The sequence below is a fragment of the Pleuronectes platessa genome, chromosome 4 (assembly GCF_947347685.1).
Source record: "Pleuronectes platessa chromosome 4, fPlePla1.1, whole genome shotgun sequence".
NCBI lineage: Eukaryota > Metazoa > Chordata > Actinopteri > Pleuronectiformes > Pleuronectidae > Pleuronectes > Pleuronectes platessa.
This window is the reverse complement of record NC_070629.1, coordinates 8640034-8665632: the sequence shown is the minus strand read 5'-3', so window position 1 is coordinate 8665632 and position 25599 is coordinate 8640034. Positions and strand designations below refer to the sequence as shown.

General features: G+C 41.8%; 1 protein-coding gene across 1 annotated transcript; it reads left to right on the top strand.

Moving 5' to 3' along the window:
- The first annotated feature begins 272 nt into the window (after nt 1-272).
- On the top strand, nt 273-21835 carry txnrd2.2 (thioredoxin reductase 2, tandem duplicate 2). Its single transcript, XM_053421670.1, has 17 exons — nt 273-365; nt 1360-1425; nt 1523-1579; nt 1675-1819; nt 2342-2416; nt 3384-3462; nt 3832-3894; nt 4165-4235; nt 7219-7238; nt 7560-7651; nt 7745-7919; nt 13956-14092; nt 16251-16346; nt 16859-16951; nt 18382-18453; nt 18719-18816; nt 19456-21835. Exons 1-17 carry the CDS (start codon nt 290-292, stop codon nt 19577-19579), a joined length of 1539 nt encoding a protein of 512 aa, XP_053277645.1. The 5' UTR covers nt 273-289; the 3' UTR covers nt 19580-21835.
- The last annotated feature ends 3764 nt before the right edge of the window (nt 21836-25599 follow it).

Below are 25599 nucleotides of genomic sequence, written 5' to 3'. Positions count from 1 at the left end.
ATTTGTTATGTTCACAGTAAACTGTCCTTATTAGATATTTATTTTACCTCCAGGCACTAAATGGAAAAATCTATTATAATAACACAAGTGACCATTTTCATATATACTTTACTATATATATTACATGCAAATATCGGTTTGTTTATTTAAATAGTATCAAATGACCTACTAATTTTATTTTTGTATTTAGACGATATCCCATGACCCTGTGTGACTTTGTGAGCCATTTTTGTTCAGGCAAATATGTAACCACCACCTCAGCAGTCTGGGGTCCTTTCATAATAACAACATGGCTGCCTTGTGCAGAAGCAGACACCGGTGGAAAAGGACCAAGTGGTTTCATGTCCTAACAAGGACGCTGACAGGTAAAGCAACTGGCTGCGTAGTTCTGATATTATCTGAAGATACAGAGAGCACACCGGGGTCAGGTTAAATGAGCGGAGGTGTTGCTGTTAGCATGTAGCTAAGTCAAAACAAAAAAGCTCCTGCTAACTGTCTGTTATATCATGTCCATTCATGTAAACACCACTGGTGCCGTAAATGTCCACATTAGAAAACGCATCTCTCTGCACTGTGTGGTTTAACTGTCCTGTTCTGCTCTGTCAGAGTCAGTATCAGCTGACATGAACCTCTGCTAAAGTCATTCAAACTAAACAGCATGTGGATGCTGCTTCCTAATGTCAGTCTCTACACCTGCTGCTCATTGAGCGTTTTTAAACTCTAGACACTGTTGTGTGTGAAAGTCCCAGAGATCATCAGTTTCCGACCAATAACCAGCCTGTCTGTCTCCCACCATCATGACCCTCAGATCACTGATGTTGCTGCTTGCTTGATATGATTTGATACCTTGCATCAGTAGTATATGATTGGCTGATTGGATAACTGCACCAATCAGCAGGTACTTGGGTGTTCCTAATAAATTGCTGTGTGTGTAGAGGTCATACTTTTACATATGATCAGCAAACTGCCCCAGCTCAAACAAAGCTACTGGTGGGATAATATGGTGGGAATAATCTATTATATAAGACAAGTGTTATTGTACATAAGGTGAGTTATAATATATAATATATAGATGTATATAAGAGCACTTCTGAAAGTGTTAGTCTTATAGTATATAAGACAAGTGTTATTGTACATAAGGTGAGTTATAATATATAATATATAGATGTATATAAGAGCACTTCTGAAAGTGTTAGTGTTGCTAGGTTATTGTGTAATATCCCTCTGTAGTTAGATCATATTAAATTGCCACATGTTTGCATGGTGTTATATGAAGAGCCAAACCAATATGGATTTATGGTCAGTGAAACCAATATTCAATAGTAATATTTTTATTAATCATCCATTATTCCCGCACAGAGAGGTCTGACTATGACCTGGTGGTTATTGGTGGAGGCTCTGGAGGGCTGGCCTGCTCCAAAGAAGGTGATATCTCCGATTCCCATTATTTCTTATTGTCAGGTATCTGTGCCTCCTGATGTCATTTCTATCTAATTTATTATAACATATACACTTTTTACAGCGGCACTGTTGGGACAGAGAGTGGCCGTTTTAGATTATGTGGAACCATCTGCAAAAGGTCAAATTGAATTTGTTGTTAATTACAAAATTAAAGTTTGTTGTTTGAAGATTTAAACAGGTCATTAAGTCGTCTGGAAATACTTTTTAAAATAGGTACCAAATGGGGTCTTGGTGGTACGTGTGTTAACGTTGGCTGCATTCCTAAGAAGCTGATGCACCAGGCTGCTCTACTTGGCACTGCAGTAAAAGATGCCAAGAAGTTCGGCTGGCAGATCACAGGGCCAGTGTGCCATGACTGGTGAGTCCAACTCAAGTTTAATGTGATGTATCTTAATGTTTCTCCAACTCAAGGAAGAAGTCTTCATCATTCTGATATTCAATGTTTTCGAATTCTAATTTCTTAGAATTAGTAGCTGAACAGCACCATCTAGTGATCGCATTACAGTAAGACAGCGTACAGGGCAGAACATGTTTGAGATGACATTATGCTTCAGGTACACACAGTCTTATACCTTCTGTTGGAAAACAACATACATTGGATTGGATGTTCTTTTCTAAGAATAAAAACAGTTGAAGAAAAGACTTTCAAAGTCTTCAATCAATTGAAAAAAGAACATAAGCCGAAGTTGAGAATAACATTTGAAATGTATTAAAAATTTAGTGAGTCAGTGTTTTTCTCATAAATAAAAAAAACTTGATTAACTGTTCCTCTGAGGACGCACACACAAACACAGGCATATGAGGAGCATCTTGTGTGCACTGTTAGTTTGTCTATGAATGCATGTTTCTAGTGTATTTATCACCTGTGATGTGTTTTCAGGGCCACCATGGCAGAGGCTATCCAAAACCATGTCAGGTCTCTGAACTGGGGTCACAGAGTTCAGTTACAGGACAAGTAAGTGAGATCACATGTGCTCACTGTAGCCTTTTTTGGTTCTTTCATTATTATTTAATGGATTGATTCATTTAAATGTGGTGATAATGGTCGAACAGGAGTTAATAAATAATAATTCCCAGTCTTTGTCTCCCATCATAGTTTTAATGTTTAAAAACCTTAACAGCCTCACAGCCGTACAACAGATATGATGTATTGCGCGTTCACAGCTGAATGACTCTTAGTCAGCAGCTAGATGTTGATTGAGTAACTGCCTGGAAGGCATACAGGTGTTAACCTCTACATGGATGTTCCCAAAATGTGTATATTTATGTGTTACATATATTTTTTTTAATGTATTATATTCCCCTGAAATACAAATTGTAAATATACATGAGAGTTGTTTTTAACAGCTAGCGCATGAATTTGAGTGAATAATACAATCAAAAGTGTAATTTTAAAGTAAATGTGGAAGGGGACTGAAATTCAATATGACTTAACTTCCAACTATACATTACAGTTCAGTGTTTTCAAATTACTGTTTCCACATAGCAGCAGCACAGCTTAATTATGATAATTTTGTTTAACAGGACAAACAGATATAATTTAATTGTAGAAATTTTTCTGGCTCTTGTCTCTCACTGTCAAATCCTGCAAACTAGAACATATGCTGCTGTATTGATTTTGGTTTGCTTCTTAAAACAAAATTGAGACTAAATCTTGCAACAAAACAAAACACTACAGGTAACAAATAATGAATTATCATTCACTGTGAAGCCTCTTGGCTTTACAACTAAGTCTTGTTTTTAATATCTTTTGTAAGTTTAAATTTTCTTGGTTAACGATTATTGTAGAGAAGAAGTAGTGGAAATAATTTGGTTTTGATAATGGGATGGTTATGAGTAAATTGAAAACAGTTAGTTACTGGTCTATATTAGTGAAAATAAATGCACCAGTGTGAGAAACCTGTTTGTTTTCTGTTTTGCAGGAAGGTGAAGTATCTGAACATGAAAGGGAGTCTGGTGGATGAACACACTGTTAAAGGATTAACTAAAGCAGGAAAAGAGGTCAGCTACTAATTCACATTTATTTCAACTTCTCAATTTCTTTACACAGTTTCAGTTTAGCCACCACTTTAATTTGTATCCTTTTCTAATGAATTTGCATTTAGATGAATTTAATGCTCTTTTAGCTTCTTAATAAAATGAAGTGCAAAAATCTAAATCCAAACCAACTTTGTGATCCTACCTTTCTAGATATATGCACAACTTCATACTGACTGACAGTGCTGCTTGTTTCAGTGATTTCAGAGTGTTTCCATCGTCACCTGATTGTACAATACTGTGGAGACCACTTTCTGTCATCGGACATTTCCTTGTTTTCTAAAGGATATGAACAGAGACTTTTTCATGTCATTTCCCTCCTCTGTCATACAGACCATCCTCACTGCCAAGAACGTTGTGATCGCCACAGGTGGCCGGCCTAAGTACCCCACAAGTGTAAGTATCATCTGTATGAGGATTTCTCTGCCAGTACCTTATTGTTTGGTTGGTTGGATACCAGGTAGACGAGTGAGACAGAGTGGGAGAGAGAAGCAGACAAAACAACCGGCCTGAGGTTTGGTAGCATTCCATGATGGCACATAGAGTGCACAAGTCTCAACAAACCGTAGATCGGAGGTTTTTTGGGAGCCATCTATTATTGATAGATATGTTGATAGGTGACTGATAGGTTGATGGTTATGTTCACTGCTTTTACTCTTATTACAGATCCCTGGAGCGATGGAGCATGGCATCACCAGTGATGACATATTCTGGCTGAAAAAATCGCCTGGAAAAACGTGAGGAAGCTTTGTCTCAAAACATCCACCCACTCCCACCTGGCAACACGCTTGTATTAAACTGCTGTACTGAATAGATATTATCAAGTCGGTGCTGTGTGATGGTGGTCAAATTGCAGTATCAGACATTTTTCAATATTCCAGCAGCATTCTAATATTTTATATAAAGCTTGTTGGCATCTTTCTCAATACATACAGGAACAAGGGAAACAGCCGCTAACCTCTGTAGTGTTAATGTCTCGCTCTACCCAGGCGATACATTGCTCGCTGACACACCATGTCCTACTGTCACGCACTGTAATCACTCATCGGTGACATGCAGTTTGTTTTTCTCCCTTCCTGTCAGCCTGTCCTCGCCTCATGATTCAGATTAGCGGCGTGCATCCTGACCTTTACAGAACAAGCCCTTTAATCCAACCATTTAGCTCCTGTCATCACCTGGTTAATTGGTCCTTCCCTGACGTTTCCTCTTGGCACCACTTGCAGACGCTGATTGGTGGTTGTGGTTGTGGTATTACATGGGTTGTGTCGATTGTTTGTCTCGTGGAGACGGATAAGCAGAAATGATCATTTTCGATGTACCAGCTTCATGTGTGCCTGGCTGTTCATCTGGGGCCTGGAGATTTAATTGTTTTTTACTTAAAAAAACTGTTATCTAGATTTGATTTGGTTTGTCTGAAGAGAAGGGCTCGTACATTGTTTGTAGTTGAAATGCTCCATTTTATTCCCTTTTTCTATTGTTCAGGTTCATCAGTTCCTGTATGATTTTATTCTCCATTGTGAGATGTGCCAAAAAGTGTGCTATTCTGCTTTTTAACCACTTGGTGGCAACACAAAATCATTTACAGTCAACAAATCAGTGTGAACTGTCCTTTAACAATTACCACTGTAGCATTCACCCATTCAACAAAACATCTTTGTATAGGAAGCAGAATTATCCTCTCAGAGAGAACACTTGAGTTCAGGAAGTCCTTTCATGTAGGTGTGTGACAGTTAGTGCGGTCCTCTACGTCCCTGCAGGCTTCAAGGGGTGAGATGTGGGTTAGCATTAGCTCCATGAGCTGGAGATGTTGTGCTGCAGAGCTGTCAGCTGTGCAGGTGAGGTCCAAGTGGCTGTTTCTGCTGGTAGGGCTGGTGTGGGAGTGTGTGTGTGTGGGGGGGGTCCAAGCGAGTGATTGTTGTCTAATGGGCCATGGAGCACACACACAGCTAAATGACAGATTTGGCCCCAGGGCCACCATCATCACGCTACTGGGAGAAAGCGCTAAGCACGTGCCAACAGGACTCTGATACTGGTCGAGATGGACCAGTACATGAATTAGAGGGAGCCGTGTGTTGAGTTGCGTTGGGGTTGATGCTATTTAATTTTACAATGCAACATATTTATTCTCCCACCCAACACACACACACACACACACACACACATAGACACACCAGTGCTGCAACACAGCCAAGCGTCAGTATTTTTATATAGTTTGTAGTATGGCTCCTTGTCCAGTTTGTTACCTCAGGCGAGAGTCCAGTGTAAAATGAGAAATGAACCATGTGTGGACGAGATGGCCTCCCCCTTTTTCACTTTGGCAGCATTTCTTTATATTAAACCTAATAACTGTTTGGACTGTGATGTTTTCAGTAACCTAGCATGGTGGTTTTGTCTCAAGCATCGATTACAATCTAGGTGGGGAGCAGGAAACAGATTCATGTTACTAAACTTTTGTGAGGCTGGCAACACTTTCACTGTAAAACCTTAAAATGAAACAGTTAGGGACTGCCAGAGATTAAATTTCCCATAAACCGCGGCCAAGAGTCAATGCATTCATACCCTATGTATTTGTGGTTCAATAGATGGATTAGGGTTAGGGTAAGGGGGCTAACCCTAACTCACTCTCTGGACATCTACTTGCCATTTTACTAGTGGGACTAGCGGGAAAAGTTCTGGAAAATGTCCAGAGCAACTGACTCTGACATTTTGTGTTCGGACATACAGCCCCTCTAGAAAATTTGAGGAAAATGTTCAGCACACGTCTGAAAGCAGCTTAAGTTTCTTTGTATTCAGATAATCCCTCACTTGTAACTCTTGAGGTTTCTGGGGGGGATTTTTGTTAAGCCTTATTAGGATTGTAAATTGTGATTTGTGAATATGGGCTATAGAAATAACATTTCGGACGGTGAGCATTCATTGAGTCCATTTCCCAAATGACCCATTTGTAGAAAATGGTTGTAAAGATTATTTTCTGTATCACATCTGTACAGACCCATAAGTACAACCAGACGCAGCAGGTGAGGAGCAGGGTTAGGGGAAAGGACCCAGTTTCTCTGTGATGAAAGTGTAGAATCAAGCTAAAGCTCTTTGCCTAATCTTCTTTAAGCCACTTCACAATACGTGCTAAGCCTAGTGGTGTGTTACACAGACGTGGGGGACATGGGCACTGGGTCTTTTAGTGGTTACTGTGAGCATGGACGAGGGCAGGAAGTGCTGCAGGCACCCGGAGCTGTCAGGTGGAGCAGACCTAAAGGGAAGCAGGTCTGAGCCGAAGTTTGTTAAAACAAGGGGGAGAGAGGCCTCATCCATGCGGGTGACTGGCTTCACTCAGCGGACTGATGTGCGGACTTGAGCCATGAACATGGCACACCCCATCCGCAGGGATTAGCCTAAATGCTAGAAATTAGCCCTCCTCAACCGACAGATGTCAGTCCTGGATTAGACTTGTGATTCACCTGGACCACACACACCTTCACAGACACACACACACATTGCTTTTCTGTCCCCTTCTTGTACATTTTCTTCACACCTCTTGACTTCGCTCTCAGGTGGTAAGGTTCTGTAATTCATCGCCTCTCTAATTCCAGGATTTAAAGTAAACATTTTCAACTTTGGACCTGCTTTGTTTTATTTGGCCAAAAGTGTGCTGAACAATTGATGAAATGTATTTTTATTGTATTATTAGTTTAGCTGAGAGCTTCTCTTTATTGTGTTTTGCAGACTTGTGGTTGGAGCCAGTTGTATCCTTTGTCTGCCAGAGAGCTGGTGAATGGAGCCAGCGAAGAAATCCCCTGGTGATCAGTTGAGAGAGTGTTAAGTTACTGATTTGATAAAATGTAACATCAGTGTCAGATCAGTTTCAAATTATATTATTAACTCTTAGTATTTCCATTAATACCTTGAGACTGGTCCAAAAAAGTTTTTATATTACTGTATTTAGAAACAGTTAACAGTAACTTTGATAAGATGCTGCATGACTGTGACTTTTTAAGGTTCACTCTGAATGGTGCTCTCTGTGAATGTAAATCAACCCATTGAATCCTTAACCTGATGCTGCTCAGATGTGGCCCTGGAGTGCGCAGGGTTCCTCACAGGCATCGGCTTGGACACCACAGTGATGGTTCGCAGTATCGCCCTCCGGGGGTTTGATCAGGTATTACTCACTGCCCTAAAGCGTGCATTATCTGATTATCATGATGGTGATTTCATCATGTGTGAATGTGAGTATTCTCTCTTTCTTATGCAGCAAATCGCAGGTCTAGTGACAGACTACATGGAGACGTATGGGACCAAGTTTGCGTGGAAGTGTGTCCCAAAGAGAGTGGACAAACTGTCCTCAGGAGCCTTGCAGGTAACCTGGACCGACACCCAGACAGGCCATGAGCACAAGGACACCTACGACTCTGTGTTATGGGCAGTGGGTGAGTCTGTGTGTCATCTTGATTGTGCATGTGTGTGTCATTTCTGAACGACAGCTCATCAAAATCTAAAACTAGAATGGCCCTCAGTAGAGTCCTAACAGTCCCCTATGCAACCAGATTTAGATTCACTAGATACAGATTGTTATTGGGATCCACACCAAATTCCACACACTCATGAATATCAGTCCCTGATGTTTGTTTTTTTCATCAAGACCCATAAATGATTGAGAAATGAAAATGACGATATACACCCTATCATCGCCCATAAGTCCCTCCAACAAGTTTTTTCGCATTCATCCAGTACTTTGGGGATTTCCTGCTAACTAACTAACGAACCAACAGGCAAAGAAGAAAACATTTCAACCAGAGGTACCTAATGAGGGAGGTAACATAAGCAATATGCTTGATGAACCATCACCTCCTCCACATGAAGATCAAAGCAGTCGTTCAAATACAGACAACATCCCTGAAGTGGTCGTGGCTCATTGTGTTGGTTGTAGAAACATCAAAGCTGTAGGCCTGAGACTAATGTCACAAAAATGACGACACAGGACATGACAGTTTGAGTTTAGATACAAGACTTGAATGCAATGATTTTTAAATATCTGGTTTTAGCCTGACCGTGTTGTTCATTTCTAGCACAGCCTCGCACCTTGAATATAATACATTGACGCTACGTTTAAAGGAACTCACTTGATATACTAAAGACTTGTGACTTGACGTGAAATTTGTTGTGATTGACTCGTCTTAATTTGCCCTTGACTTTCGACATGTGTTGGACTTGAATCAGGGAACAAGAGCCTTTCCTATGAGGTTCTAACTGGGGCTTCAATCAGACTTGGATTGACTAATCTAATTGATATGGAGTTGAGAAACATGGTTTAGATGATCTCAAAACTCGATTTGATTATGAAGTCAACTTTTAACAACATGATCAGATATTAAAACACCGTTGCTATGAAATTAGTTAAATCAGTTCATAGTACAGTGATTAACCCCCTATCCCCTATTTTCAAAACTTCTCTAGGGACGACATGTTAATCTACACCTGTATTGTTTCCCTGCAATTTAATAATAGATCCCTGACATAAAACCAGGCTATGACTGTGTTCCCCCGCCACCATCAATTTCATTGTCATCCTCAATAGAGTGCAGTGTCAGCAGATAGAAGAAGAATCAAGGCTGAAAACAAAGTAATAAAGCCTGAGCGATGGGAATGGCCAGGGGAAGTGTTAATCACCCAAAGCTGGCTCTCGGGTAGGAGAGGGGCAGGACGGGGCAGGATGCACCCAGGCACAGGGTCACCACATTCCCCTCTTTGTTCTCCCTCTCTGCGCCTTCCTGCCCGTGCCAGCCCTGCGGAAACCAACCCTGCATCTGTCACTGCCATCCCTGCCCACGGCCCTCCGCCTGCCATTACCACCAGCTCTATGCCTCCCCTCTCTCGTCTCTACATTTTCTGTTCCATCATTTCACTTGTGCCATTCCAGAAGCAGTGTGGGTAACAATGGAGGGGACTTCCGTCAGAGCCGCAGCCGTCAGTTTATTTGTGTTGAGCGCTTTCAAAGATGACGCCGTGCTTCCGAAAATCTGACTTCCAGGTTTCTTGCTTTATGAGCGTGTGTGTGTCTGTGTGTGTGAGGGAAACGGCGTCCTTTTGCTCCATGCGTGTGACAGTGACAAGGATGTGCGTGACCCCGCTGCTGAAATGACGTTCGTTCTTCTCGCCCGTGGCGGAATTCCCACATGGTCTCGCCATGAGGCTGCTGGTGAGAATGCTATATGCAGTGAGTGCATATTGGGTCGGTGTTTGTCATTACATGCGTGAGATGCTGCAGTGAGTGAGAGTTCACGCCAAAACTCTGCCAAGAACTTGACATTTTGAAACCCCCCCCCCAAAATATATTTTTGTCCTAATTCACAGAGCGCAAAACTCTATTTTGTATCCTCTGCTGCTAAATCTTAATCACCACAGCTTAAATTTCAATCATATTAAATCAAACCTTTCTACTCATCAAAAGTTTGTCCAGAAATTGTGAAAATACCAGTAGCAGTTTCCTCTATTTCAAACCTTTACTGGATTCACTGCATATCCATGACAGCTTTAGTTCCCATACTGTTCAGTGAGAACCAGTAACAGCCTGGACTCTGCTCTTTGATGTGTGCATGCAGGAGTTATGAGTACAAGGCCACTTCCCTTTACGCTGACCTTACACTAGGGGCCGGGCAGTGTCCCAGGCCTCTGCGGAGTTATTAAAGGCCAGAGGGGAGAGGGGGACAGTATCACCAGCGTCTGCTACATCCTTCTCCACGGCCCTGCCTGCCTCCACCTTTCCCCTGCTCCTTCCTGGCCTCATGGCCGCTCCCCTGTCCAGGTGTGCCCACAGAATCACATCAGGAAACAGAACATTTCCAGTCTTCCTGTCTGGTTGCAGATAGTGGACACATTAGTCTTCCTCCTCACTTTGCTCTACAGTACTCGAGGATGTCACAGTTTTTAAAGCACATTTGCCTCTTGAAAATCAAGTTCCTGATCTAAAGTTGCTCCTCTGTCTACATCTTTCTGTATCATCAAAAATATAGATAATCATACAAATGAATCACAACAAGAGGGGACTGTGTATATTATGCATTACTTAATCATATTACATAGGACATTTTGGGGCAAGAGCGTGATAAATGTGATTCATAGAACAGAGTATGGAATCACACATCTCGTTTCTGGACACTGGTAATTACCACTCACCCAACAGATTTTTTTTGTTTCATTTTCCTTTCGCTTGATTTTATTATTATCCACAGACAGCAACCATTCCTTCTGCCAGTTAGATCTAAATCTATTTGCATTATGAAATAAAACTATTTTGGTCTTAAATGGATTTAGGGGCGGCCCCATGCAATCTCCTCTCCCAAGAACAACACCTCCCCTTCACTTTGCTCTCCCTTTTGTCTTTGTTCATTTGATTGATCAGATAAGCGTCCAGCTCTCATTTCAGCTTTGTTGTGGCTAATTAGCGTAGCCGTCTGTAGGCTTCCTCTTTATGTCCAAACAGGCTTTGTTCAGATCAGCCCATGTGTCTGACTACAGTCTGTGTGTGTCCCAGCTCATACCAAGTCCCTTATCAGATACCTCACTGTTGTTGTGTTGTCGCCGTACAATGGAGATGTGGTCAGTGCCACGGCTCAGCACCGAGTGGAATTACAGACGGGAACGCCTCGTATGGACAGAGAAAGTCTGAACACAGCAGTCAGATTCTACTGATAAAGATCTTTGTAGGCCCATACTGATAATCTCACTGTAACTGAAGCTGAAATGTAATATTTTCAAAGCAGAAAATTCTCAAGTATAAAGTGTTTAAGCTGCAGCAGCTGTCAGAGAGGTAAACCCTCCACAGGATGTAGACCATAATGGACACAAATACCCCACACCCTTTGAGCTTCTATAGGTTAAAAAAAATCCATGCATTAAGATCTAATCACACTCTAATGTTGTTAACGGCAGACAGAAGAACAAATATTCGTCATTACGTTTGTTGCTTCATATAGAATCATAACTTCTTGTATGAAGGAACTGTATCTGATGTAGAAACAGGTAACGAATGATTGATGACTCGATGTAATCAAACACAGTAATTATATATGATGATATATGATTACCAAATCTTTTGTGTCATATAAAGCATTCATTAGTGTGTTTTATACACATTTACAAATCATTTACGAATAGGTTTAAAATAGTTTACGATGATGACATGTTAAACTAGAGTTTGAAGGGAAACGTCACCGACCGTCACACTAGGGCCACTAGAGGGTAGCTGCACGTAGTTAGATGTCAAATGATGTCACTTCAGTCCACATTGGCGTTAGAAAGAAGTGCGCTGACCAGATCTCTGTAGCCTGCTCCTCGTCTCCGCTTGAGGCTGCTCGTCATCTGTGCTGTTGAGTAAAACACACCTGAACTTCTTAACCAGTCTGTCAGCAGTCATATTTTGTGACTAATAGTAGGTTTCAGAATTTTAAATAAATGTACAGTAGCTGTCATAGTAATTATATAAATATGAATTGCTGGAGTGATGTTCACCATGCATCTATCAGTTCAATCTAAAACTCCCAAAAACTCAAGATCTACTTACTAAGTTTCTGTTTTCAGCTGTTTCTCATGGCCTTCAACAGATTGATTAGTTGATGAGGAAAGTGAGGAAAGTATTAATATATAAACAAATGATATGCTATGTGGCTACAGACGTTATGTCATCAATCATTCACTGATTTACATTGTTTATACACCAGTTACAGATGTGTTTTTAAGTTACAATTGATGACAAATACTGATGGATGGAAGGTTGGAATGATGGAATCTGTTTACAAACAAACTCACACTGTTCTAAATAAATTATAATTTTTTTTATATTTTTATACTTCTAAATGAAAATGCTTGGTATGAGTATTGAGCCCTTTGCCAGAAACATAAAATGGAAATAAGAAAATCTAATGCTTTCCTTAGGAAGCTATACGTATTATACTAAACTTTACACCAATTTGAAAATAACTTTTCCAGTGTTGTGGCTATAGACGACAAGAAAATATTTACAAGGGCTGCTTTTGGGAAATGGTTGTGACTGGCTAACTTCCTGTCCGTCCTCCTCGTCTGTGTTCTCTGTTCCATTCAACCACCCATGCTGCGGAGCACTAGACAGGTCCCTGTAGCCCACTGGTCTGAGAAGAGGGGGAGCGCGTTGTTCTCCGGCTCCAGTCAGGAAAAAGGGTCTCGGAGGTTTGTTGTTTTTGCCGTCTGATAGAATCTACATGGGTACCTCGGGGCCGGGAGTTTATTATGCTGCCCAGGCAGGTTATGAGGAGCTATGGAGAAGGCCGAGGAGGCAGTGGTTCATGCTCCATCACCATGGAGACTCCGTGTCGACAGCATCAGTCAACCGTCTCCCAGGAAGTGTCCGAAATCGCACCTCAGTGTCCCATGGGATCGATGGGATAAGCAATTTCCAGCTGCTCATCATTTCTCCTCCTCTAGAGCTTTTAGCTGTCCAGATGTTTTGGTTAATTGAATGTGTTGTCCAACTACTTGTTCAAAACCCAGAGATATTCAATTTGAAATGATACAAAACTGAGAAAAATTTGGAAATCCCACTTTGTACCCGCCAGTGTTTGCCATTTTTTACTAAGCATCATTGGCCGCAATGGCTCAACGGTTGTAACAGTGGACCACAAATGTCTCTACGCGTAGGATGAACCCTAATGAGTTTCATCTTCTGTCATTTCCTGCACGTTCAGTTCAAAGTTTGAATAGCTTGAACTTTCCTATATGGATAGGCACTTTGTATCTATAGTTCTGGTTTTCAGATGATGTAGTCTAATAGCTTTGGTGATCCCACGACTTTTCATCTAGTCTTTTCATCAGATCAATTATTGTTGAACTTGCCCAGTGCTTCTATCTGTCTGCTCTCAGATTTGTGCTGAGTGCTAATAGTAAAATTATGGAATACTAACCGGTCAAACTAAGATGATGATGTTCCTAAACATATGTGTGTTATGAATGTTAACGTGCTTATGTCAGCCTTTAGCTCAAAGCAACATTGTGCCAAAATACAGTTTGACGAGATGCTAGCATGGTTGTAGACTCTTAGTCTTGTTGGTTTATAAATGAGCTATTATTGGAATTAGCAAGAAGTTGATAGTGAATCATTTCTAAATGTAGAGCTTCATATATACAACATTGCACATTGTCGCCCCCTGAAGTTGAATCATGGGACAACCACAATCCTATTTGTTTTACACAGTCTTATAGTTTTAGAAAGCCCTCTCTCATTAGTGTTTGAGCTGCATATAGCCTCCCTCTGTATAAGCTATCTTTAGGTTTTTGATTAGTAACATTCTCAATTGTCTGTGTAGGATGGGGCTTAAGAACGTGCCGGAAAACCTGAACATAGAATGTTATGATCACTATAGAGCGCCTGTCTCCTCTTCCACACTTCACTTTATAATTGTAATGTAATATACTGTTATGTGTTGTTTCCTCAGGTAGGGTCCCTGAAACAAAGGCATTGGGCCTCGACAAGCTTGGCGTGCGAATCAACAAGGAATCGGGGAAAATAGTTTTGGGCGCTGACGAGTCGACCTCGGTGCCAAACATCTATGCTTTCGGTGACATTGGTGAGGTAGGTTTTGTCAGCACTTGCTACACTGACGGAAGAAACAACGGCAATAACATTCGCCAATAACAAAACACAGCGCAAGTCTGCAGTGTTAATTTAGAGTGGAAATCCACGCTGTTCAAAGTTACTGGAAGTCCACACCCACGCCAGTTAAGTCTCGTCCAAAAGTCTGTCATCACTGGGAGCGAAATGTGGAATCAATCAACTCCAGATAACGGCTCTGGAAAATATCAGTAAATACAGAATCATCACTAAGTTATTATCACATCAATACCTAATTAATACTGGTTATAAACTAATACTGTTACATTATTCAAATGTGACAGAAAGTCCACTCTGAACACAGACACATTTTTTGTTGCTTTACCTGAAACATCCTTCTGCTTGTTCACACTGAGTCAGGAATGAGTCAAATTAAAGAATACATGTTACATGTAGCAAGACTCTGACACAATCTCCAGTGTCCACCAATGTTGAGAAATCAAGACAAATCGTATCATTAAAACTTCAGATCTTGGCCTATAATTATCAGATTCAAACTTTTTCTTCAGTCAACCACGTTGTTCTTGTTCCTAGTTGTTTGTACTACAGGAACAGGAACTGCTGCAGGATTAGGTCTTAAGATGCAAATTAATTCAAATGTTATTTAAAAATGAGCTCAAACTCAGATGTAGATCATTTTAATCTAAGCCTCATCTTTAATAACTCAGTAATAACTAAGTCTTCACCTGAATTTGTTGGGCAGGGTCAGATTTAAGTGTTTTCATCAACACTATACACCAACTCTATTTTCTAGCCAGTTGCAGGTCCATCCATTTTATATTATTCAGTACAAATCATATAGCTTTATGGCCTGTTTTTATTCTATTGCTTTCTCATTTTATATTATTGGCAGTTTCAGTCCAACTTTACTTTACATGCATATGAGCCACACACAACCTCCAGCTATTAAAAAGATTGTGCAGGATGGTTCAGGGCAACTCTGACTTGTATTTTATTTTGCCAAAGTTAAAATCTCTCATTTGGGTTCCACTACTCATTTCAACCAAGACCTGTACAAATATTTTTTTTTAACTTCATTTAATTTAATTTAATTTATATACATGTGTATGTATATTTACATACATTCATATGTGTTTGTCCATACTATAAATTAATACGTTTCTAGGATGTCTGATATAAAAATGGTAAACTTCTAGATAAGATGTAAAATCAATAACAAAATAAATCAGAGTTACAGTGTGATGAGAAAAAAATTCAAAATTCCTGATCATTGCCTCACTGGTAGAACATTAATTTGTGCACATATATAAAAGAAAGATTTTCCAGCAGTGGGCACTTGGCTAAAAACTGAATACAACGTGAAGCCAGTGGCACTGTGTGTTCAGAGCCGCTCCAGCCATGTTAATACTAGTTCTACCTGCTCAATGTAACGTCAGTGTTGTGTTTTCATCACCACCAGCTGTGCACTTCCTTCCTGGCTCCCAGGCCCCATGACACACACACACAGAATCGCTGAGCGTCTTTTTGATTGACAGCTGGCTTTGAGGAGTCGTGATTCACCCCAATCTGTCTGTCAACTTTTCACGGCAGCGAGGAGGATTTATTTTCTCCTTTTTTTTAAAAAACCGAGATGGTTTATGTATCTCTCGATTTGTCGCTGTTATTCTTGATCTCAGGAAAGAGTGCCAACAAATGCATTATAATGACGAATGCTGTCTGGTGTGTGAGCAGTTACTGGAATACCAGAGCGCACATCCACATACATGCAGAGGTGCAGGAGGTGTTTTGGACAACAGGATGTGCGATGGTAATTTAACAGGTTTAAGTCATGCCTTTAGAATTGCCCCGCAGCCCTACTGTTTCCTGTACCATTCAGTGTGTGTGTGTGTGTGTGTGTTTTGGCAGACATCCAGGACAATGAAGTCAAAATCATAGAAGCAGAGATTTGTGTTAGATAGTTTAAATGTTTTAACTCTCACCACTTGTGTCAGTCAGTGACTCCTGCTTCCCCAAGTGTTTGTATTTACACAATTTCTGGACTGTATGCTCTTAAAAAGGAAAAAGTCAGATATTTCTGAAATAAAAAGGAATATTTCTTTTCAAATAATTTGTGATTACATGTTTACAGATGAATAAATTAGTATTTCTCCTGTTTTAGGGCCGTCCTGAATTGACACCGACAGCAATTAAAGCAGGAAAACTTCTCTCCCACAGACTGTTTGGTCAGAGCACGGAGCTCATGAACTACGACAATGTAAGACACACACACACACACACACACACACACACACACACACACACTGACAAGCAGCTATGTTTCCTCGGGTTTGTGTCTTTGTCTTTTGAGCTCCTTGTTTTATTTTGCAATTAGACATAAAAAACAATGTAATACGTTCTGGAACTTTTAAGTTTGAGTTTCATATGCACCCAAACCCCCATCTGACCAAACCCCCAACTTCTCCCCAGGATAAGTTTAGAATAAACATACAACATTTTTCAATATATCATCATTCTTCATCAACTTATATACACAGAAATTCATCAGTCACCAAGTCTTAATGGGTGTTTGAATATAGTGTTGAGTTTCCCCACCTCCATATAATGGGAATTTGTAAGACTGATATACTGATGATCTGTTTGATGTAGTTTCGGATTAAAATAAATAATTAAAATATGTCAGTATTTTGGATATGTTAGTATTCATAAAAGTGAAAGTATTCCTGAGAGGACAACTGGAGTTAATATTTCTGTGTGTTTGTGGGACAGGTGCCCACCACAGTGTTCACCCCTCTCGAGTACGGCTGTGTAGGTCTGTCTGAGGAGGAGGCAGAGAGCAGACATGGAAAAGACGGCATTGAGGTAACATAGATGTGTCCTTATAATACTTTTATGAGCAGTGAATTTACAACTGTAAATAATTCCAGAATGTATTTCATTTTAAATAGAACCCTCTATATGTCCACATTTCAACTTAAATTATAATAAAATAATCTGTTTTTCATAATGACATGTTCAAATTTGAAAAAACGTTTTACCACTATAAATACTAAAATAATTATGTGCATGACTTAATTACACATGAGGACTAGAGGAAGTGAGACCTGAACCCTTAACTAGCATTCTTTAATGTAGCAGTACAAGTGGCCACAATGCATTGAAATGCCACTTAATATAAAACATTATAATTTATCATATACATATGTTTTGGGGTGAATAATGTGAACAGCAGCACTTTGCTGAAGAATTGCGATTAAATTTGTGTTTCTGACGCAGAAATAGCTTTTTATTACAACACCATTGTAATTTTAACTTTGTTGCATTATGAGATTTGTATCTTAACCAAAAAATTAAGGGCCACATGCTACACAAGCACAAAAGTACAAAGTCATGCTTCAACTGGTCATGCTGTACCATAAGCCGGCAATAAACCCAGACACACACACATACAATGCAAAAATAAGCAGCTCCGTGTTTTACCTGCTTGTGTACGCACATGCTGTGCCAGATACTAGCTAACACCTGCAGGAGGCTGTAGATAAACGGTTTAGCGGGCGAGGTGGGGCTCCCGGCTGTGACTGACAGGCGAGCAGGAGGCCTGATTGAGGTGTGTATGGGGTGATGACAGGCGCGCTGAGATCTGAGGAGGAGCAGCAGCACCAGGCCCCCGACAGCTGCGCGGCCGTCACAACCTGTGTCGGCACGTTTTTTCCCGTAGAATAAAACAAACTCGACGTACGTCATAGTCAGGACTTTTGAAATCTCTCGGCATCGTGAGCAAGCACCGAGATTTTGATTTAGCGTTTACACAGATTGTATCGGGGTTCAAGAATCAGTGTTTACAAGGATCAGCTGTATTTTAGTCACAGTCGTCTTAATCAGCATGTAGTGATGAGACATAAAATACAGGATGTAATGAATGAAGCTATGAACTGGTATTTAATTCAATAAATACTTTTTTGTGATTCTATTGTAAAACAGAACTTTCAAATACTAGTAAGATATTAACTGACTTAATTCATCACAGTGCAATTAACTCAAGGGCCTCCTTTTTTCACAATTCAGTTATATCTCAGTAACCGTATGTTTTTACTGCACAAAATACACAAGACTCCCTCAGTGTTTTGCTTTAGCTAGTGAGCTTTGCCGGTTTAAATAAAAGTCTGCAAGATGTTATTTTAATCACTGTAAATACTGATTAGCTGAAGGCAGAACACAAAATATAACAATAATACATGCTATATCATTTAATTTCTGTTTATAATACTTGTCCTCTCTGTTTGTCTGTGTAGGTCTACCATGCTTTCTACAAGCCTCTGGAATTCACTGTCGCCGAGCGTGATGCCAGCCAGTGTTACATAAAGGTAAGGTTGACCTGCAGACACGTCATGAGTTGTTCTGTGCGATATTTTGAATCAGATTATTATTTTTTTTATTTTATTTTATTTTTATTTTGTGTATTGTGTATTTTGTGTATTATATATACCACTTTTCCTGGTCTACCTACTACAAAGATGAAAATGATGTGTCTAACGTGCAAATATGGTTAGTTAGACAGGAGGACAACAAGCACCATCACCCTGTTGGCTTCACCCCCTTGCCTAAACTTTGTGTTTTAAACTTCCTCAGGTGGTGTGTGAGCGAGGTGGAGATCAGAAGATCCTGGGTCTGCACTTTACTGGTCCCAATGCAGGAGAAGTCACACAGGGCTTTGCTCTCGGCTTCCAGTAAGTCAAGATTACATTTGTGATACATTCTGTGTTTTTGCTGCATTTTGTGTCCGATGGATCAACTCTCAGTTATGGTGTTGAGTTTATGTGTTTTAGCTTTAGAGTCAACTTGATGATCAGTACGGATTATGAATTGATCTGGCTGCACATTTTTCCACAGTCACCACTCTTGAATCTAGGTAGTGATACATGTCGGTCTAGAACTTTTATATACTGTATATATGTTATACAGTTTTCAGATGATATAGAAGTGACAATTTTTTTACTTCTGTCGTTTTTTTTAATTTGTACATCTGACTACTGTTACAAAGGGCAGGTAAAGCAAGAGTTTGGTGGATCATTGATAGTCATTTACTTAAAAAAGCTATAAACAACGGACTACCTCAGTAAATCTCTACAACACATCACTGATACAGTTTAAAGCTGGCTCCTCTCCGAGCTCTTCAGCAGAGACAACCTTGCTTCAAATTAAGTTACACACCATGTGGAGGACAACCAAGCTCTTACAAAATGACTGATGGCACAAAATTACAGGACTCATTAAAGTGTAGATCACTTACACAGTTGTCAGTCATGATACAGTGTGAGTAACAGCAGCTTGAATTAACTCTGTGTGTGTGTTTGTGTGTGTCTCAGGTGCGGGGCTACATATTCCCACCTGTTACAGACAGTAGGCATCCACCCAACCTGTGCTGAGGAGGTGGTCAAGGTCAACATCACCAAGCGCTCCGGCCTGGACCCCACGGTCACCGGCTGCTGAGGTTAAGCCCCTCGGTCTCTGACCACTGGTGAGCACACAGGGTCCCTCAGTGACAGTAGAAAGAACTTAGCCTGGGTTTATCGCGCTCTCTCTCTTTGCCCCTCTCTCGCTCTAATATGGCCCCAAAATGGCCCCAATTTACACAGTGCTTTGTCAGATTTATGACGTCCCGCCTGTGCAGTAGGATCTCATCTTAGTTCAGGCATGGATGTAATCCCTGGCTGCACAGGTTAGTGTCATTGACATATCATGCCATAACCAAGACTATGCTTATCCCATATACATGCATGTTATGCTGTAGAAGTGCATTGGCTATAGATCAGGTTATCGAGGCCACAGAGTTAGCTTCTTTTAAATAAACAGGCTCATCAATCAGGAATAAGGCCCGTGCTCAGGGTTGTGTCGAAACCGCACGAGAAACGTGGACAGAGCCCTAACGTTTTTCTGAATATATATTCTGCAAATATTGTTGTTTCTCTGGCTGTACTTCCTGTCCATTAGTCTTAGAGGTGACACATACCACACACCCCCACCCCCTCCTCATCCCCCGTGACACTGATGGATGGCCCCAGAGCCGTCGCTGCAGCGACACCGCCCCATTTCCCATGGACACACACAAACAGTTGGCAGGCCGCCTGTCCGTCAGCCAGCAGAGAGCCCGGCCTAGGGAGCCCCAGCTTGTTTAGGGCCCAGCAGAGTCCAACAACCGGCCCCCGGGACTCTTTCTCTTCCTCCCATGCCCTCCTTCCTCCCAAGTCATGCAGGAATGTAGATGAACCACAAGCATGTGCTGTCGAAAGCTGTGTGGATGCCACAGCCCAGGCCCAGTGCAACCCTATCTATTGATAACAGAACTGTGAGAGCTCTATTACAGCTGCACTACTCAGCCCCGCCCAAAGGTGGCACTGTTGCCCTCCAGTTCTCGCCTATATTTCTGAGCCAAAAGAGGAAGGAGGGATAAAGTAGTCAGTGGATAAAATATAAGTCTGAATACATTCAAGTTGCACATTTAATCCCCTTAATCCCTTAAAAAGATATGTGTTTTGGGTGAAGCTGGGTAGCAGGTTTGCCAAACTGATAAGGGTTATCTGTTGTGTATTTACATGGGTGACAGGTTAGGCCTCAAGAGTCCTCACTATCAAAGATAAGGGGAGCTGTTTATGTCAATAAAGCAGTGATAGACCCCCAGAGTTTGCCAAAGTGTTTAAATGTTCCTCCAACTGCCTGTACTGGACATCTTGGGTCTATTAAGCAGAGGAGGAGGAGAACTGTCAATAAGGATGTCTGCTGCAGGAATCGGGGCAGCGAAGAGTAGTTTGGTGGTTGTAGTTTATTTTTATTTGAAGTCTAATCTGCCCCGTCTGATTAATGATTACGATGAGGGGAGTGACAGCGTGCCAGGAGATGGAGAGAGGAAAAAGAGAGAGAGGGCTACCAGGTTTATTTGGACCGGGGCTGGAGGAGAGAGCTGAGTTTCAGCCCTGGTTAGGGAGGGAAGGGGGATTCCTGTGTGCTCTATTCAGGGCTGAGGTGCTGACTGAAGGACCCTGACCTCCGCTCAGCAGGAACAGCTTGACTCTATCACTCGGAGCACAGAGGGCTCACATACTGCGGTGCCACGCAGCAGGGGCCTGGGGGGGGGGGGCTCGGGTTGAAGGGACGTTCGGATGGCCTAGGGACGGACGGAACAAACCCACCAGCCAACCCACACAACACCGAGCGGTGGCGGCGTGTTTGCCCAGGGTAATTGAGTCTATGTTCCTCAGCTTAACGAGCCACTTCAGAGACCCCAGGGTGGGCCCAAGGCTACGTGAGGGAAGTCATCGAGGCCGTTGGTGGAACTGTAATGTCTGTTTGCTTTTTACCCTCCACTTCCCCTCTGCTACGTCTAATCTGCTCTGTTACTCCTCACCAGCATTGAAGGAAATGTATTTTTTTTCATTTTTTTTTACTTTAAAATACAAATTAATTCTTTATTTGCTGGTGATGTTTACTCCGGGCCCAAACTTCCACACCAGTTAACCTCACCTGTGTCCTGCTGAGCGGGGTCACCTTTCAGGTCGGCCAGATAATGATGACCTGCACTAAAACCCAGAGCTGGGGAGTGCAGGCCTGATGTCCCCTGGCTGACAACTTTAGTAGATGTAAATAGAGAAGTGTAATTTTCCATTAAAGCTTTGTAATACATAATTTATATGTGAATGAATAAGTCATTGGAATGCACAGTGTCACCATTAAAGTAATGATGCCCATTGATTGACTGTTCAGTGTTCTATATTACTCGTCTGTTTTATGGATGTGCATGAATGTGCACGTGTATACATTGTAATAGAGTGCATGTGTGTATATAATGAGGTATTTTCACCTGGATGAAACAAAGAGCTTAGTAACAGAGAGAAGAAAAAGCCGAAAGATGCTGTATTTCCATTATTTCGAAAATACAGCATCTTCTCTTTCTTGCTGAGTTTGAAAGGGAAGATTGAAATCATGCTCATGTCTATTCGCTAAATATGAAGTTACAGCCCGCAGCCAGTTAGATTAACACAAAGACTAGGAACAGAAGGAAACGGCTAGACTTTGGTTATGTGCAGAAGCACTTTTTTCACAGGTTCAGTCAATACATGTGGTCCAACAGAAAAATCCCGAGAACCCCTGATGGAGAACATGTATATATTTTCCTCTGTGGATCTGTACGCGTCTATCCTAAACGTTGCTATAAGGCTCTGTCTTAATATTAAGCAGTGTCACACGGGGTGGTCACATGCTGACCCTGAGTCGTCTCTGCTGACAGGCAGCTCTGCTATGCAGCCCTGTCACTCAACCCTCTGCACCAACAATGGCAAAAATTCCACGGTGTTTGTTTGGTTAAGGACAGAGCTCTCTGAAACCCCTGAACCTCCTCGGGATCCACAGCAGCCTCACTCAACCTGAGAGGAGAGTGAAGCTGGTGTCAGTCCTAACCCAGACAGTGGGAGTAAAGTTCACCCGCCGCCTCAAGAATACCTAGCCCCATTTAGCAATTGTGTTTCTTCTGTCCCTCCACAATGGAGCAAACAAGCATAATCCACCTTGAAATGCACTTAGTAGAACATGTCAACATGTCAGGGTGCGCTCGGTTCTATGTTCAGTCTTAATCCAGCCCTATTGAACGCTGACAGTTGTCTGTGAGTCAGACATTCACAGGGCCTTTGTCACTTCAGGTCTTGAGCTCTAGCAGCCGTGCAGTAAAGGAAGAGCAGAACCTCCAGACACACGTTAAAACACATATGCTGGGTACACAGCCCCTCTGCTTTAGGAGGAGGAGAAACCGATACATACCTTGTGTAAACATTGGTGAAAAAATGACACTAGGAGTAGAAAAGGCTCAGCCTCGGTGAGGATTATCCCTGAGAAATGAATGGGGCCAATTATGACTGCTCTGTTGTACTGCCAGTATCTGGCTCAAAACTGTCAGCCTGAGATGCCTGCAGGGTCTTGATGGGGCGCGGTGGCTGGGGAAGAGATCCTCTGGAGGCTGGATGTAGTAGGGGCCCTCAGACTGATAAGCCAAGGTGAGTTTTCTAAACTGGTTTTGGAGATTTTGGTGCTTTCTCCCTCATCTGGCCTCCCAAGTTCAAGACAATAAGGTCAAAGCGCCCACCGAAGCCATGCACCAAACCTCTTAGTAGGCTCAGGAGCACTAAGGTGTTGAGACGAGGCTGTGTGCTTTCACCATCATCCGCTGTCCAACTTAAAGCAGCTCAGACGCTGCTTCCCTCTGCAGGGTCTCATCAGAACAAAGACGTTCACTGAGGATTGTGAGTGAGCTCAGTCGGAGCACTCCCCCATCAGCAATGTCAAGGTCGCTTTGTTTCACACATCTAAAGGCTGCGTCTTTGATTTTGCAACAACTGTAACTCGTGGAGAGAGTCTGAGGAGTCGCCCCTGTCCTTGACTTCTCATTCAACCGGAGACACTGAGAAAAAAAGTAGATGAGGTCAGCTCTTGTCAGACTGGGGTCCTGTTGGTAGCCCAGCAGAGGTGAGGGCCTGTGAAATGAGCTTATCTGACCCCCTGATAAGAGCAGGATACCCCCAGGAACGCTCTAAACTCAATACACATGGCTGCTTCAGCCGCCTTTATCTGACAGGATGTGGCCGTTTGAAAAGGAGCTGGATGTTGCACTGCGGTCGGGTTTGTCCTACCTAAGGCCAATCCTGCTGACCACAGCCTCACGCAGAACACTAGTGCCTGTGGGCAACAGTTGGAACGGGTGCTTCAGTGTCAGTTTGTGGTTCGGATCACTAGACATCACTAAGAGAGCAATTACCATGTGCAGCCTCAACTCTTAAATCATTTAGTCAGGTCTGTTGCCACAAAGGAAGTCGTCTCATTACCTCGGGGAGCTGAGATTTACTGAGCTGCTTTTTGATGACGGAGCACAACAAAGGAACATTGTGTGTGTGTGTGTGTGTGTACATGCCAAAACCACGACGATGAGGACAAAATCAGTCTGCATGCATTGAGCAACACAACTCTTGTTTTGATGCAATCAAGACATGTCTGGCACTCTAGTACAACTTGCAGGGATTTTGAGGATGTTGTTGCAGCTCCAACAAGTTCTTAGACACTTTATTTATTCTAAACCAATGACAATGATTTAATTGCTCAATTAATTTCAAAATAGTTTAGAATTATTTCACTGCTTTGTAGTTATAAACAGGCACAGCCTTATGCCTGAGATGGGTCATAACATTTTATAGCATGAAAATGAGGAATTGTATTTCTGTATGATTTTGCTGATTGGATGGTAAAAGAGCTGTAACAGCTTCTATAAGGTGTGAAAACGGTCTAAATGTCTTTAGATTTGTTCTTTATCCCCCGCCTATGTGTAAAGACTGGACTTGCTTGTGATTCTTGACCACATTTCACTTCTCATCCAAGACGCTTCTTCAGTTCTAATTGCTTCAGTTAAAACCTTTAGTTACAACTAAGATACCTGGATGACTGGGAGTCTTCCCAGATATGTTGCTACACACTTTGGAACAAGTTCCTTTTGACTCATACCGGAGTATGAGTGGACTTGTAATAAACTTGCAGACTCAGTTAAAGCCATCCCAGTGACGTGTTGGCATGACATTTTGTACAGGTATCCATTATCCAGAGAAGAGGAATCCTAATGACTGACAGGTCATCCTCTCTTCTTATGGCACCACCAGGAAGTTAACATCTGTGGTTCTTGGTCAAATGTGATGGAATATCATGAAGTTCATACATGACATTCAGGTTGCTCAAAATCAATTTTTATCATTAAATACATTTTAATTTGTCCAATATTAGACAACTCATTTAAGTACTTAATGGCACTTGGATCATACTGAAAGGTGGCTGTATTATATGTTTAATAAAACCTTTGCAAATGCTGACACACAGATAGTGTGTCCTGCTAACATCAGCATCTGAGCATTGTGAACATGCTGTCAGAGCTTATTTTGTTGCCCCACTGTTCATAAGTCCAGCCTGGCAGAGCTCCTTGGCTGCTCTGCCATGCTCAGTATCGATGGTCACATGCTGATTGGCCACAGGAAAATCTTGAGGGAAGATCTACATTTTAGAGGGCTTAAACAACAGTGTGTCAAATTGAGACGAGTCAGATTCAGTTTGGTCCTGCAGAATAAGAGCATTCATGATGAAACTGCAGTTATAAAAAAACGGTCAAATCCTGCTTTGATCAAACACCGGTATCCATGGAGATAATCAACTTCCCTCTGCACAGAATATAAGATGCGGAGACATTCTATTTAAACAGTTGCAGGACCAGACAGAGCCTCAGTATCAAAAACCAACCTGACAGCTTCCTCTCTGAATCTGCTCTGGGCCTCTATCAGTCTGAGTCACATCACATTAATCTAAGTTCCTTTCAGGGCCATGACGGCTTTCCCACTCTGCAGCCTGCTCGTCTGGCTGGAGATCTGAAGAAGCTCTTGAGCCAGAGAATATACTGAATCAGACACCGATCGTTATTCCTGCTGATTTCCATA

Bases quoted from the DNA above. Each gene is read 5' to 3' on its own strand.
- txnrd2.2 (XM_053421670.1), top strand. From the start codon at position 290: ATGGCTGCCTTGTGCAGAAGCAGACACCGGTGGAAAAGGACCAAGTGG. The intron at 7,239-7,559 runs GTATCCTTTGTC...GATGCTGCTCAG, and splicing joins ACTTGTGGTTGGAGCCAGTT to ATGTGGCCCTGGAGTGCGCA. The intron at 7,920-13,955 runs GTGAGTCTGTGT...TTGTTTCCTCAG, and splicing joins CTCTGTGTTATGGGCAGTGG to GTAGGGTCCCTGAAACAAAG.